The sequence below is a fragment of the Netta rufina genome, assembly GCF_964035555.1.
Source record: "Netta rufina genome assembly, chromosome: 1".
Lineage (NCBI taxonomy): Eukaryota > Metazoa > Chordata > Aves > Anseriformes > Anatidae > Netta > Netta rufina.
The window spans coordinates 194,402,391-194,418,450 of NC_140123.1; the positions used below are offsets into that span (position 1 = coordinate 194,402,391).

The 16,060-nt window shown below is 39.2% G+C and overlaps 1 protein-coding gene across 3 annotated transcripts in view; it reads left to right on the forward strand.

Annotated features, from left to right (window-relative positions):
• Nucleotides 1-16,060, forward strand: part of PHTF2 (putative homeodomain transcription factor 2) — a 67,150-nt gene that overhangs the window by 13,685 nt on the left and 37,405 nt on the right. For 2 of the 3 annotated variants that reach the window (XM_084293796.1, XM_084293798.1), the window contains exons 3-5: nucleotides 12,785-12,841; nucleotides 13,238-13,249; nucleotides 14,623-14,658. In XM_084293796.1, coding sequence (XP_084149922.1) covers nucleotides 12,785-12,841; nucleotides 13,238-13,249; nucleotides 14,623-14,658 — 105 coding nt within the window. The remainder of the gene's footprint in view (nucleotides 1-12,784; nucleotides 12,842-13,237; nucleotides 13,250-14,622; nucleotides 14,659-16,060) is intronic. The other variant, XM_084293797.1, reaches the window with a different exon arrangement.

Below are 16,060 nucleotides of genomic sequence, written 5' to 3' on the forward strand. Positions count from 1 at the left end.
GTTTTTTGTGGTTTGTTTGAAATGCACGTCTGTGGTCCTGTTGGACACACAGGAGAAGGAATGCCATATGTGATATGCTGCAGCTTTCCACCGTCCTGATCTTAGGAACGCAGGAGCTTCTGCTGATGAGTCACTGAGCTGCGAGCTTACAGAGAGCAGAGCAGGCCTTCTGGTCTTGATATAAACAACCCAGTCCTCATTCTTGCTGTTCCCAGGAGACTGCCTCTGACAGGATACCTCATTATCAGCACAGGTCATTCTTTTAACCCTTGTTCTCTTGTTTTTTTATCCATTGATTTCACACACGTGGTTCCACTTACTGCATTCATACCAACGTCAATATTTCCTCTACAAGTCTCTGCAGGTTTTTTCAGAGGTTTGCTCAGCCAGAAATTGCAAAGTGCCTTTATGGCAAGGAGTTGTGATGAGGTGACTACTGTTACTTCGTGGAAGACTGGGCTGTCTCCGGGTGAGAGAAGGTCTTGCATAGACCAGATGTCAGTGTTTTCCACAGTGTGATCAAAATTTAATTGCAACCTGCATGCAGTCAGGAGTCTGCTAAATGAGCAGGTCCCTGCTTTGCTGCTTTCAGAATGAGGGAGCGGGGTCTTATTTTCAGACAAATGTCCTTGCTTCAGAAATGTTGCATCTCATGCAAATGTTTGTACTAATTAGCTTGTTATTTCTGGGCCCAGTTCAGTGAAAGCTCCCCTGGATCAGGCTGATAACTCCCAGAACTATTTAACTTTGCTGTGTGTGATCCTTTCCTGGGAGAATCAAGGAATTTTTGCCCATATATATTTTTTTCCCATCATTTACATGTCATAGTGTTTTTTTTTCACCCCTATGGATCCACTGTTTGCACTTAAGATTTCAAAATAGGGAATAGGAAGAGCTGTGCTAGTGGCAAGTGGGTCCCAGGCATGTTTTTGTCCATTCTGATATGTTCCTGTTAGGTGATTGCTTATGATGACAAAATCCTGAACTTGGTGAACTCTGAGCTCTCTCAGTTTTAAAATTTTACTTCATATTTGTCGAAGATTTTCCACTTAGCTTGCTTTTTAAATTTGCTGATTCCCCATTACTGTAACTGAAATTGAAAGAAGGGAGGAATCAATACTTAGCTCATGCTAGCAGTAAAACGTTGCTTCTGGGCCAAGAGAGAGCCAGGGTTGCAGTACTATTGATCAAATTAGTATGTCTTGCCTATATGATAAAAAGTGGAAAATAAAGTATTATTTTTTTTTTCAGATAAATGAGTTATGCAAAAATCCTAATAAAGAATATGAAGAATTTAGAATATTTGTAGTCAAACATAAAGAAGTAAAAATGTATTTGAGTAGGTTGAGACTTAGATGAAATATTGAACAGATCGTTTACTCCTTGTTTTGTTTTCAGTTTGGATACTACTTCACACTGTATTTTACACTTCTTTTTTTATTTCACACTTTCTATTTTTCCCATACTAAATTACAAAGGTCTGTTGTCTTCGAAGTAAGGCGGTTTTATATTTCTGTAGAGGAAAGAGTAAAAGCAGCTGCACTCTTCCAACCCTACTTGCACGCAAGTTTTCCAGACAGCAAGCACAGAAGTAACTTTACTCATGTGAGTCATTCTATTGTCTGAAATTGAGCTTCTCACACGAGGATGATTTAGTTCTTTAATGGTTTGAAAGGTCAGACTTTTTATTACATAAACTTGTTTATTGCTGTTGCAATAGACGGAGTCTGCAATGGTCTTACAACAGTCTTGCAGACTGTAGTCTGCAGTTTTACAGTGCGTGGGAGCTCTTGATTACTGCCTTGTAAAAATACTTGGTTATTTTTAATTGGGCTGTAGGATTTGAGATCGTGTATGACACCAGTTTGTTATTTGAGACGTAGGACCACATGGACGTAGCTTTACTGCTTCCAGCGACAGCTCACGTTTCCCAGCTGGTACAAGTACTTTGAAATCTGGACAGATAAATCCTGCTGGATGCAGGCTGACTGGGAAGAAAGCGATATAAATTAAACCTCTGCTGTGTTCCTGTACGTACCGAGGAGCGCAGTGCTGAGATGTTCGTGCGTCTTGGTGAGGTCAGACAGGGTTTGCCAGCTCCTTTTGAGTACGTGCCTGCTGCACGGGTTCCTGCAACAAAATGGGTGTGGTGAGGGTGTCTGGAAAGGATCCTTGCTTTGATCCCTGGCTGTTCCAAGCAAGTATTCACATATGTGTACTTCGGTAATAAATATCCCTAGGATACTGTGTGCCTATCAGGATACTGACCTTGCTTCAGGTTTGTGATTGAATGTTATGGAGAAAATGGTCATGATGTTTCCTCGTGACCTGCTCTGAGGAACCTGCTTGGGCTGGGGGGTTGGACCCGATGATCTTTTGAGGTCCCTTCCAACCCCTACAGTTCTGTGCTTCTGTGATTCCTCAGGAAAAAAGTCTGGCCCCCAAGTATTTTAAAAGATTGTCAGTAGCTGATGCTGTACCTCTCTGGTCGTTCAGTTCCTTTCGTTAAATAAGTATTTGAAGTACTGCCTCAGTAACAGAACCTCATGTTAAAAGTAATAAAATCAATAATAATCTAAAATACCACTTGAAACTTAAACTCTTTACATTCATTTATTATAATACTTTTAAGGCTTACAGATAATTGTAGAAGTGCAATTTCTGGTCTGGTTTCAAATTTGGTGAGTATATGTAGGGTAAAACCAGAAATCTACCCTTAACAGCTCTTTGATTCTCAGTGCTCACAGAAGACTCGCCACTAAAATGGGGAGCTGTACACAAATTTGTTAATCATGCTGCTGGAGAAAATTAAGATGTTTCTTCTCTGGGGGCTCTTTGTTGGTGAAGCCAGAGTAGAACTTAATGAGGCTGAATCCTGCATCTGATTGCATCTCGCTTAACTTTGCCAATGGAGCTTTGTGCTGCCCTAGGTGTCCTTTGGGTACTGCTGTTAAAGGGCACAATAAAACAAATTAGATGTTTTCTCTGTCATGGTTTTAAAGGGCAAAATTAGAGTTCTAATTGCATTAGGACCTGTAATATTTAGTGTTTTACAGCTCATTAGTTTAAGATTATGTTTGACAGCTTAATAAAGAAACAAACAAATTATATCATACCCTGAACCACCTGATTTCCTTTTTGGCACTGAATCCCTGTGATGCATTAGTGACCCTAGAGCTGAAAACAATTTTCGCCAGATGGTGTAGGTATATGGCTGTACTTCTGAGGACTTTGGATGTTGAAATTACATCAGCTCGAAAAGGTCAGCCTTGGAGTGCCAAAACTTGACAAGTACTGGAGCTGACTGTTTTTGAAAGTGATATCCCCTGGGCTCAGTGTTGGGGCCAGTTTTATTTAATATCTTTATCGAGGGCCTTGATGAGGGGAAGTTGGTGAGTTTGCAGATGAGTGAGTTTGCAGATGACGCCAAACCCTCGGTGAGTTTGCAGAGGACACCAAGTTGGGCAGGAGTGTTGGTCTGCTCGAGGGTGGGAGGGCTCTGCAGAGGGATCTGGCTAGGCTGGGCTGATGGGCTATGTCCAAACACAAGCTAGCTAAATACTGGGTGCTGCCCTTGGAGCACAACGACCCCATATAGGATTATAGGGTTGTGGAAGAGTGGCTGGGAAGTTGCTTGTCAGAAAAGGACCTGGGGGTGTTGGTTGACAGCCAGCTGAACACGATCTAGCAGTGTGCTCAGGTGGCCAAGAAGGCCACCAGCATCCTGGCTTGTGTCAGGAATAGTGTGGCCAGCAGGACCAGAGGGGTGATTGTCCCCTTGTACGTGGCAGTGGTGAGATCACACCTCATGTACCGTGCTCAGCTTTGGGCCCCTCACTACACGAATATAATGCTCAAGGGTGTGCAGAGGTGAGCAATGAAGCTGGTGAAGGGCCAAGAAAACCAGACATCTGGGGAGCAGCTGAGGGGGCTGGGGCCGTTGAGTCTGGAGAAAAGGAGGCTGAAGGGAGACCTCATTGCTCTCTACAACCACCTGAAAGGAGGCTGCAGTGAGGGTGTTGGTCTCTTTTCTCAGGTGACAAGTGATAGGACGTGAGGCAACAGCCTGAAGTTGTCCCAGAGGAGGTTTAGACTGAGGCTGAGGAAGAATTTCTTCACAGAGAGGGGGGGGGTAGGCATTGAGCAGGCTGCCCAGGGAAGCGCAGTCACCTTCTGTGGTGGTTTTACCATGCTGGGCAGCTAAACCCCACAACCGCTCTCTCACTCCCCCTCCTTTAGATGAGGAGGGGGAGAAGTAAAGCAAAGAACAACTCACGGGTTGAGATAAGGATAATTTAATTAAAGGGAAATAATAATAACAATTAAATAAAGACTACCATGAACTAAACAATTTAACTAAGGGGAAATAAAAAGGGAAAGGGGAAAAGGGAGGGGAAAAGGGAAAAATAAAAAGAAGGGAGGAAAACAAACAAACAAACAAAATGAAGGCTATATGGAAGTGCAGAGGAAAGAAATTACTCTCTACTTCCCACAAATGAGCGATGGTTGACCACGTCCTTGAAGCAAGGCCTCAACGCACGCAGCCGGTGTTCCAGAGGAGGACCAACGTTTTCCCAACAAGAGCCCACCCCTCCCCTCTTCTTCCTGTTTCCACCTTTTATTGCTGAGTGTGACACCACATGGTATGGAATATCCCTTTGATTGGTTTAGGTCAGCTGCCCTAGTGATGTTTCTCTCCTCACTTTTTGCCCACCCCCTAGGAGGTTAGAGAAAGGCCCAATGCTGTGCCACTGCTGCTCAGCAGTAGACACAACACTGGTGTGATAACACTGCTGTTCCAGCTACAAGTACGGAGTACAGCACTGTATGGGCTGCTGCCGGGAAAGTTCCAGCCAGACCCAGTACACCTTCCCTGGAGGTGTTGGAGGTGTGTGGATGTGGCATGAAGGGACATGGTTTAGTGGCGGACTTGGTGCTGTTAGGTGATGGTTGGCCTTGGTGATCTTAAGGGTCTTTTCCAACCTAAAGGACTATGTGATTATGAAAGCACTGAGAGGAAAAATACATATTTAGCAAAGCTGTCTTCTATGCAGCACTGAAATTGGGTACTGAAGTTGTCAGCTGACCAAAAAGTGGGGGTTTCTTCAGCCCCTTGTTTTAGTGAGGCAAATCTTGTTTGGGAGTCTCGTGCAGGGGATTCGGAATCACCCAAAACTACAATGTGGTTGTACAAAGCAGTCTCACATCTTGCCTGGCTGCTGGCTCCCATGCCTGCTTTGCTTTCCCACAGACATCCGTGCACTTCTCTGGCGAGTTTGGTCAGGGACCTAAACCAGTTAAAACTCAGACTGAAGGAGCTGAACCTGTCTGTGAGAGAGCGAGCTGCAAACCCCTCTGTAACAGCAATTCTCAAATTGTTCCGCTATGCCTCGTGAATCTATAATCTAGCATTTTCTTTTCTCTTCCTGAGAGAACTGAATTATCTTTCAACCACATACAAGAATGTGCTGGCACAAGGTAGGGGCGCTGTGGGAAGTGGAAATAATCAGGGGCGTAAGGGCAGTGCTGTTACAAAATCAGAGTGGCAGTGCTGATGAAGCTGCTGGATTTTCAGTGGTCTTCAGGGAATGAAACTGAGCAACGAGGCTGTCAGAGTGGTTTTCTTTTCCCAGTTATTTCTCAAGGCTGTTTTGTTTTGTGCAAGTACATAATTGTAAGAAAAAATATCGACCTCTGTCCAGCTCAAGTGAGACACAGCACTTAGGATGCTATGTCCAGTTTTGGGCTGCCCAGTGCAAGAAAGGCATCTATACACTTTGGGAAGCTTGGTGGAGGGCCACCAAGATTGTCATGGGGCTTCTTGTCTTCAGAAGAGAGGGCAAAGGGGAGAGCACAGTGCTATTGCAACTGCCACCTTGGGTGGATGTGGAGAGGACGGAGCCAGGCTCTTCTCAGAGGTGTGCCGGGACTGTATGAGGGGTAATAAACACAAGTTGAATTGGGGGAAATTCTCATTAGGTGTAAAGAAAGAAAAATGTTTACCACGAGGGTTGCCAAGATGGAATCCCAGAGAGGCTGGAACTTGGGAGGTCTTCACATCTTCCTTGGGTGAGCTCCTGAGCAACCTGATGTAACTGGAGCTGTTCTGCGCGATGTCCTCCAGAGGTTCCAGCCTCTGTGGTTCTGCAATGCCTTCAGTCAGACAGCTGAAGATGAGTAACGTGACGATGAGGGGTTGCACTGTGCTTTAGCGGCAGATGGAATCCCGTTCCGTTTGTGCTGCTGTTTTGTTTGTACTCAGTAGGCATTTAAGCCACAGAAATGGGATCTAAAGCTACCTCTGGCATCCAGCGTACGTCATGAGGAAATGGCTTAGGCTAGCTGTTGGTCAGCCCTTCACTGCAGTTCCAGCTGCCAGCTGTTTCCAAATATTCTTACACATATAATTTTATTTAATTGTGAGATGAAAAAAGAAGGTTTCATGCTTTTAGTAGATAAGCCAAAATCAGTAAACCTCTACTGAGGACAATAAGTAAGGCTGGCTGATGTTAACAAGAATTAATTTATATTGACAGATGCAGAAAAAGCATTGGTATGTAGTTGATCAATGTTCTCTCCAAGAGAAATAATTACACTGCTGAACTACAGGATTATTGCCTTTGCTGCAATGTGGATCAGTTCATATAATAAAAAAATGGGGTTTAAAATAACTTTAAATAAATTTGTTCTGTGCTTTGAGAAAATAATAATAATAAAAATATGATATTCATAAATATATACTTCAACATGAACTAAATATGAGGCATTTTAGTTTTTTAATATGAATATTACGTGCATAGAAATGTATACATCAGTTAATATTAAAAATATTCTGATACAGAAGTTAATACAATTTTTGAAGAATGGTGACTGTAAAAAGTAATAAAAGTGCATTAGCCAATAAGTTAATCCTAAATATTTTACTAAGGTGTTAAAGACTTAATTTCCTTGGTAGACAGACCAAAGCAACTTTGTTCTTTTATTCTCCAATTTCTCTATCTCTTATCTTTTGGATTTGTAATAGTATTATAATGTTGTTTATCAAAATGTGTAGAGGTTTTAAAGGACAAAGCTTTAGCATGCAGGTTTCATTCTGGGTAAATATTAAAGTTTTAAGATCCAGCAGGGAATGCTATGTATTCTTCGGATTATAATCTTTGCTAGCCTGCTTTGTCATAAATTATAAATGTCTCCTGAAATATTGATCAATTCCATTAGAATCAGAAGGCTTTGTGAGTATTGGGCTACATGTTGATACCATCACTACATTAGCTTAAAGTGAATATCAGTGTCCTTCACAAAGCTCAAATTCGGTCTCAATACAAACGTGGCCTATCGATCAGCTTCTTATGAGACAGACACCGGGAAGAAATAATACTCAGTGCAGACCTTCTGAGTAGTGAGCTTTATATGAAATCAGAATTAGCTGGTTTTGGTAACTTAACTTATTATTTAAGCTAATTGCTGTTATTTGTTATAAAAACAAACCATAAAGATGTCAAATTTTAGATAGGTAAGGAAACATGATCAAATGCTTTCTGAGGTATTTGATTGGGAAGGAAGAAGTGCGATTGTTTTAGATAATTTCAAACTGCACGTATCCCCAGCAAATGTTATGAGGGGACTGCACTTAAAGGTTCTCAAAATTATTTATACTTTCAGGAAAGAGCTAGCTTTGTCAGGTGAGTTTAGTTTATTTTCCTCAAAAAGGGGGAAGGAACTTGTTTACTTGCATAGTTTAATATCCCCTGTCAAGTCACGTACCACTGTATATATATAATTTCTTGACAATTATGAGGGGGAAAAAAACTTTTTTTTTAGAGCAAATCTGTTTTAAAATGTATGACTCTGTTAATTAAGGATGCTACCCCACAAGTTTATTGTTGCTTTTCAAATTACACAACCTAGCTGTGCTCACATGAGATAGTGCCATTTAGAAGCAGTAATTACCTATAGTACTTCAAAGTTTAGCTCATTTTGTCATCTCTCCTGTTGCTGAGAAAGGTTTGAAATATATGAACACATACGTATAAATGTGGTTTAGCGAGTCCAATGGATTTTGATGTTTTCAATAAGTTTTCACCATAAGAAACATTTTTTTGGAAACTGGAATAGTGGGTTATGGAGCATTTTCCCATTTAAATAATTTTAAAAAATGAGCTAAAGTATTTCTAAAAGAATCTAAAAGCATTAAAAATGCGTCAGTCCCTTCTAGGTGGAACTTCTAACAGGCCACCCACACTTTATTTTTTTTTCTTAATGTCTCTCTGGCTACACCTGAAGCAATGCTTTTCCATTGTGAAAGAACACTGGCAGGATTTTCAGTCTTTGCATGTAATCCCTTATGTGCCGCAACTTGCAGCAGCTGCGTGGAGAATTGCTGTTAACTCTGTGAGTACACAAAGGAGCAGAATTCCTTTCATCTTCTCAGCTGGGCCTTCAGTGAGGCAAGGTGTCTTGATGACTGAACATTTTAGAGGTAACTGATCTGGATAGGATCTTGGCACTGAGGAAGCCTGTGATGCATGATTAAAACGAAATTTGTATAAAAGAACATCTGCTAGTTGATCCACTTCTGCTACAGGTAGGCTGTACCATAGTTTATTCTACTCATAGCATATTATCAACAGGTTCCTGCAACAGGGAGGGTACTGCTGCTGATCCTTGGTGATGAAAGATAACTTGAATTAACAGGTTATTAAAAAAGAAATCAAGGAAGACTTTTTTTTTTTTTTTTTTTAAGGTTAATTTGCTTTCTGCCAAATCCTTAACAACCAAACAAAAAGCTATAGAATACAAACTTCACTTTGTGATCCCTTCTGATTATTTAGATATTTTGTAAATTAGAATAAGTTTCTGTGATAAAGCTGATTAAAATTAGGATAATGTTTTATATTTTGTTTAAGAAAAAGAGAAGCCCAGTTGTAGACCGGACCAATGGACTGAAAATACCAGTGACAGACTATTGTACAAATAGTCTTGCACAAAATCTTGAACAGATTATAAAAGCATTAGTTGTTGTACAGTTAAATTGGATTGGAAGTTAAATTGGACAGTTTGTAGACTCTTATACTTCTTTGAGGGATACTGCAGAACCTGTGGGTATAATGGACAAGGAAGTCTGGGCAGGGTTGGTAGCTTCAGGCATACACGGGTATTTGAGTGAATTTGGGCCTTTCCATCAGCTTAACGGGTACGGGCACAGGAAACTTCAACACCTACAAAACCCTGGGGAGAGCTGCATATAGATAGAAAGCTTGCTTTGATCAAGTTTTCTGTATATTTAAATTTTTCATGCTGGAAGTGTGAACAGTCTTATCTCTAGAAGCTTCTTCCTTCATTTCATTTGCCTTTAGAAGTTAACTTCTTTGGCGTTGCTAGATGTTTGTCTTTTAGGTGTCCTGCAGATACGCACGGTTTCAAACAACTGCTTGAATAACAAAGAGCCAGAGCCTGCGTGTAAGCATCTGACAACTTTATATTTAGATTTAACAGGAAACATAATTTAGATGGAAATACTTGTAAATCAAAACTCTTTGAAGATGGAATTGACTGGTGTTCTTGATAATTTTAAACTGGGAAGGTTTGCTAGGATTAGCTTACATATTTGAATTCATTCGTTCCATTTAATTTGTAGTCATTCATTTTTTTTTTTCTCATGTCTGGTAATTATTATATGTTATAACTTGGCTTGTCACTGAAAAGCTCTTTCCAGTGAATCGTGCAAGATGTGTCCTACCAAAATTAGACACGTTTTCCTGATGTAAGCTAGCAGAAAATGAATGTTTGTTTTTCACTTGCCTTTTCTGTCAGTAACACTGGTTCTACTAATTTTTGTTTAATGTGGGAAATGAAGGGTGCCAGTATGATACTTTGTAAGAGCAGCTTTGTTTGCATGTATTCCTTCTGATACGTTTGCAACAGAAGTATCGATGGGTACTTATGCAGGTGGAGAGAAAGGAAAATGAATGTCAGGTACAAATGTGATGTGCTGAGCACACGTGTGCACTCCCTAAAGTGGCTCTAAAACTTCGTTACAGCACAAAAAGGGGAAATTATGTAGATAAAATAATTTATGAGGGATTATAATGACACTTGCTCTCTGTAATTATCCCTTTAACTCTTTTCAGGTTGCAGCACTATGCTTTATCTAACAGCCCCATGTTCAGATTTTAATAATTAAAGTAGATCAGAAGAGACTGGCCAGATCCACTAAAAGCTGAAAAAGAGCATCTTTGTGATTTTTTTTTTCTCTGATTTTGACTCCTGCTGAAATAATTACTTTATGGAGTAATGTTAACAGAAAAACATGAATGGAAAAATCCCTACTTCTTGTCTTTTTTTTTTTTTTTTTTTTTTTTTTGAGACAGAAGCTGCTGCCTAGTCTTGAGGGAGAAGAAATGTTTGCAGGAAAATATAAGTAAGCCAAATTTCAAATTGGTCGACTTGCTTGCCTCAGATGTCTTCTGAAATCTATCTCCCGGAATTCCTTTAACAAATGACCTATTATTTGTTTGCAAGAAGAACGCTCTTTTAAAGACCCTTTCAACTCTAAAAACCAGTACCAGCTATGAATGGAATGAGAAATACAGAGTTTGCTTTTCAATTTTATTGGCACAAAGGCACCCCCATTTGTTTCTTGCATAATCGAGTGGGAGACAGACTTTTCTGTCTTTGTAGAAAGAAAGCTTTTTTGGAAGCGAGGGGGAAAGACCCAATATTATCCAGTACAGAAAACTCGCTCAGGAGTTGCTCTTCTCAGTAAAGCTCATGAAAAACAGGAAGATCAGAAATTTCATTTAAAATGTATTTTGAGAAGAAGCCAGAGCAATTTGATATAAATGCCTGGGTGGAGTGGTTATTCAAGATATTGACTTTTTAATTGCTGGCAGATCTCCAGATGGAGTCAGCTCTTAAACTTCCTTTATTTTAATTAGTTTAATTATAGCAAGTGCTTAATCTGTCCAGTACAGTGCCTGACTTCCCCTTATTTTCCACAGTCTGTTTTTTTCTAAATGCCAGGTGCTAAGTATTTCTTAATATTACCAAAACATCAGTAGATTTTTTTTTTTTTTTAACATTTTAAGGCAGTGAACTGAAAATTGTTTGCCTGTTTAGATCTTGTGAATGAGAAATACTAAGCAAATATGAAAATGGGCAATTTGGTTTACTATTCTCACTTCCAGTTTTAGACATGCCTTGGACTTTATATAAATTAGAATTTATAAATCTATAAATTAGATTTAAAAAGACATTAAAAAGAATCTATGAATTATTTTTTTCCATGGGTCAGATTTGGAGGCAGAGAACATGCCTCCAGACTGTCCTAATGACTGTCTTGGCCTGCTCTGACTTGCCTGGATATCTTTTTGTGTTTATTGCTGGATACAAGATTTTAGTCTTCATTGCTAAAGACTAAAATAGGAGAAGACAAATCAGAACAGCATTTTGGCATAATGTGTATGCACTTGTGCTCAGCTCTTTTGTGCCTGTTGCAGTTTGGGAATTGAAAAGCGAAGTTGTCTTCCCGAAATGGGGTTGGATTTAGGCAGGCTCACCCAAATACTGTGGGTGGTTCTTGTCAGGTGCTTGGACCAGGGACCATACTGGTTGTATCAACTCTCTTTATAGTCAATAAAGAAACTTTGAATGAGTTCCCCTCTGAACGTGCATCTGCCTTGCTCACACAACCCAAAAGTGATGTTGCACTTACCTGATCAGAGTTTGGTGATGGGAACCAAGCTTCAGGTGTCTAGCAGTTTGTATATGTTTGTATATCTACATATAGAGAACTGCTGGGCTGGAAAGCTTTAAAACCTACATAGTAAAACAGATCGTTGCTGAGAATTATCTAGAAGCACTAGGCATCAAAACAAGCTGATAGTCTTTGGTAAGTTCTTACAAAACTTGGATATATTGTCTCACACACTGACTTGTGGTTGTCACTGTATCCTACCTTCAGTCTTACAAATACACAGTTTTCTACACTGATGTGAGGAGGTTAGAGTCTAGGAGAAAACCAATTCCTTTGTACTACAAATTTTTGACTAAAATCTTGTCCACATTTCTGTAAAACTTAGTTTTGTCTAAAAGTTTCACAAGTAAATAGACTGGCAGCCTATTGAGTCTTTAAACCTTAGACAACTTTTAAGTAATGCCTGGCCTCGGAAAAAAATTAGCTCACGATACAAGGGAAAGGTTAGTTGAGTTTTGGAATAGGTCTACTTGGAGCATTATTTATTTCATCAGTGATTCAGTGAGGAAAATGCTGTTTCCTGATATTCTTTGCACACTTTGAGTATTCCCTGGCCTGTAATCTGGTTGCCTACCAGCCTGCCCCTATTTTTGTTGCTTTGCGGTCTGAAGAGATGAAGCTGAAGATAATGTGGCTGTAAAAGTGGGTGGAGTGGAACAGGAAACACAGAGGGAGGAAGCTTAAAAAAAAATAAAAAATGAATTGTAGGTTTGGCTTCCACAATACACGTGCTGTGTTTTGCTTCAAGTTATCTGACAGAGCTGTCGCACCGCCGGTGCCATGGGTCAGTTATGTGGCAGCATGGCCTCCTCCTGCCACCTCGCATGAGGCCTCTGCCCCAAAGGAGTTACACGCCACCTAGATCCCCTCCTCTGAGGATGGGGTGGAGAAGATCGAGATTTCTCCCTAAGTAAGTCTCCCCGATGAAATAACCTGTTGTCTTCATGCTTATCTTACTGAAGGCAGATTGATTTTGTTTGATCAATGTCTTTTAAAACCTAATCTAGATTTTTTTTGTGTTCTTTCTAGATTGGAGCATATGATCAACAAATATGGGAAAAGTCAGTAGAGCAAAGAGAAATAAAGGTAATACTCTTACAGTATTTCAACTTTTTTTTTGCTTGTTATCAGCAATGCTGTAATTGTGTATGCTGATGTAATTTACAATGTATGTGGTATTCTTTAATGCTATTGAAGTCAAAACAGACTTCTGGAGTGTAATCAAATCAAACTGGCAGAGTGTGCCCTATTTATTTAATATAACTAATAAATCTGAAGCACTTAAAGTTCTATAACCTTCTGTACCTCAGTACAGAGGTTCAATTATGTTAAATCATGGCTTATTTTCTTAGTACTTCTCTTTCACTCTTCTTTATGATGAATTCTAATGTCAGTTATCTGAGCTCTCCTTACTTTCAGTTAGTTACCTTATCCCTCCAGTTTACTTTTCCTCCTTTATGATGCTGTCATTGTTTTGTACAGTTTATTAGACTGGTAAGTACTTCAGGCTTTGTTTCCATGAATAGCTTTTTTTTTTTCTTTTGCATTTTGGTTTAACTAACAGTGCCATCGATGCCCGCTGCATTGCTAAATTGTTCTGGGGAAAAAATCAGTCATACGTGTAATAGTTTTATGGATTGTGTATTACGCCATATTCTGTGATATTAAAGTTAGTTTCATTAACGTATTCTTGCAATTAACCTTTTTTCTTCTATTACTGCACACAAGAAGTATGAAATTATTGCATGAGTTTAAAGGCATTGTTGATTCTTAACATTAGTAAAATATGCACCACTCCAGTTTTCCTGTGCTTTTTTTTTTCCTCCCATTGCTTAAATAGATAAATGGGGATTTGTTTTTATCATATGGAAGCTGCCACCGACCTGAAGTTTCCTGATTTCTGTACAAATTCTACAAATTAACTATTAAACGGGAGGTGATGATATTTCTGGAAGAAGTGCTTCTAACCCTGGCGTTTGAGTCTTGGTGATGCCGTACATCTGCACCTCCCTGGCTCTGCAGCGTGCCCCGTGGGGTGACACGGGAAGCCAGGGAGGGTGCGGAGTGGCTGTGCCGAGCCTGGCCAAAGGCACCCAGGAGGCAGGGTGCAGGGTGTGCAGCCCCTGATGGATTTGGCACCTTGGAGAAGCCCCAGCTGGCTGGGCTTGTGCCAGGCCACTTGGGATATGGGGAGCTGCTGAGCATTCCTTACTGGGACCGTCCTGCAGAGTGCAGCATGAGGTGGAGCTTTGACGAGCGCTGGTGTGTGCTTATGTAATTAGAAGACTATTGCACGAAAATTGCATTTTGTGGTACCCGGTGTCTGAAGTGTGCGTAGAGATGTGTTGCACAAATGTTCTTGATGTTGGTACAACTAATTTCAAGCTCAGGCGTTAGCATATTGCCTTTTTTCAGTGTCCTCGCAATGACCATGAAAACCAATTGCCATAACGATAATTCCTGTAACTACTGTGTAATAAATTCGTGTAATTGATTGCGAATAATGTCTTGTGCCTATTAGAAAGCACTGGGTCATTGTCCAGTAATTAACAAATTAAACACAGTGGGAGAAACGATGCTGTCAATATGAGTTAATGTCGATGAATTTAGTATCATAAAGGTAACAGTGAAACAGACTGCAATATTCAGGTATTGTGCATTAGAGCTTTAATCTCAGAACTACCACAGTACTGTTTCTAAATCGACTTCATTAAAAATCTTAGCATATTATTCTTGAGCAGAAAATTTGTTTCTAATAGTATAAATTTATAGTTTAGTTAGAACTACCATATTAAGATTAAATTTAATCTTTGTGCAAAAGAATTTTTACAATAACAACTATTTTAAAGCATTTTTTATTATGTCAGGTAGCAGAAATGTGTTCAGTGCTGCATAAAAATTGTGTAAGTGAATTGAATGGGCCTGAGTAGTATGAAATGTGTGTGTATATATACTTTAATTAACCTTAGTTTGAAACACTGCTGTTTTCCACATACATTACAGAAATTTTGTAGCATATCAATAGAGTGGAGAAATTGCATCTTAATAAATGGACTTCTTTCACTGCATGTGGCAAAATGTAAAACCAGTTTCATTCTTGGACACTGAAAACATTTGATATTTGACCAATGGAATTTTTAAAGAATGTGTCACCATTGCTTTCCCTAAAGAAAGTGCATCGAGTTACACTTGACTTAATTTTTTGTAGTTTTTCTTTAAAATGAAAATGATTTTAGCTCTAGCTTAGCTATGAAATTGTTCACAGGACTGCGTACACTTCCACGGCATTATTTCTCCTAAGTTTTTGAGCTGGAGGATCCCTTCCTGAAATCAAGTGGCTTGATTATGCAAGATTTCACAAGAATCTATAGTTAGTTCTGGAATTATAATAATTCCTATTTCTAACCATAGGCTTGTTTTCTCCTCCTGCATAAAATTAGTGCAGTTTTAAGATTGCTGATCTATAAAAATCTTGTACATTAAGCTTTGTGCAGTGCTTAAGTCTACACTACAACTGATTTTCTGTACTTACCATCCTAAGAACACATTTTGTTCCAACCCTGTTTCAATTCTGTATATTAATTTTGTTTCATTACAAGCAAACTCTTTTTTCTAATGGACATACCAGGTGATGACTATATATCTGGTTCATTGTGAACATTTTTTTTTTTTTAATTTCAGTGTGAAAGATAAATCCAGTTGAATTTAGGTGCAAGAAGTATTTTGAGGTGCACTATTTGAAGAGATTGCTTGATATAGTTGCCATGAAGATTAACACAACTAGATTTCATTGATCTTTTTCTCATTTATATTCATTTAATTTTTATGATTTCTTCTGAATTGAGTGCTTATATTTAAGTAATAAATGCTTTTACATGTGGGTGATATACGACTGTGTTGGAAATCCATAGTTCCACTGCAAACTTAATGGCTCTTTGAATGAACACAGTTAAATCACTTCCATTATAATTCTATTTGTATCCTAAATATTTTCTTTGAAATATTATATTTTGCTCTGTAGGAATTGTACATGGAATCATTACTGGGTAAAGTGACCAAGAGCCTGATCTAAAGGCAGCAAAATAATCTCACAAGGCGTGATAATAATACAGCATCACATTTTAGCATTAAAAATGAACTTGAAAGTTTTGAAAGACAGTTTGGTGTTTGGCTTTTCCATGAGGGAAAATACTGCTTCTAAATGAAAAAATAAGCAGAAACTTGCATTTTTTTTTCCTGCTGCTTTCCTGTTTTGTGTGGTTTTTCTCCTATTTTCAATAGGCTGACCTATATTCACAATTAAGA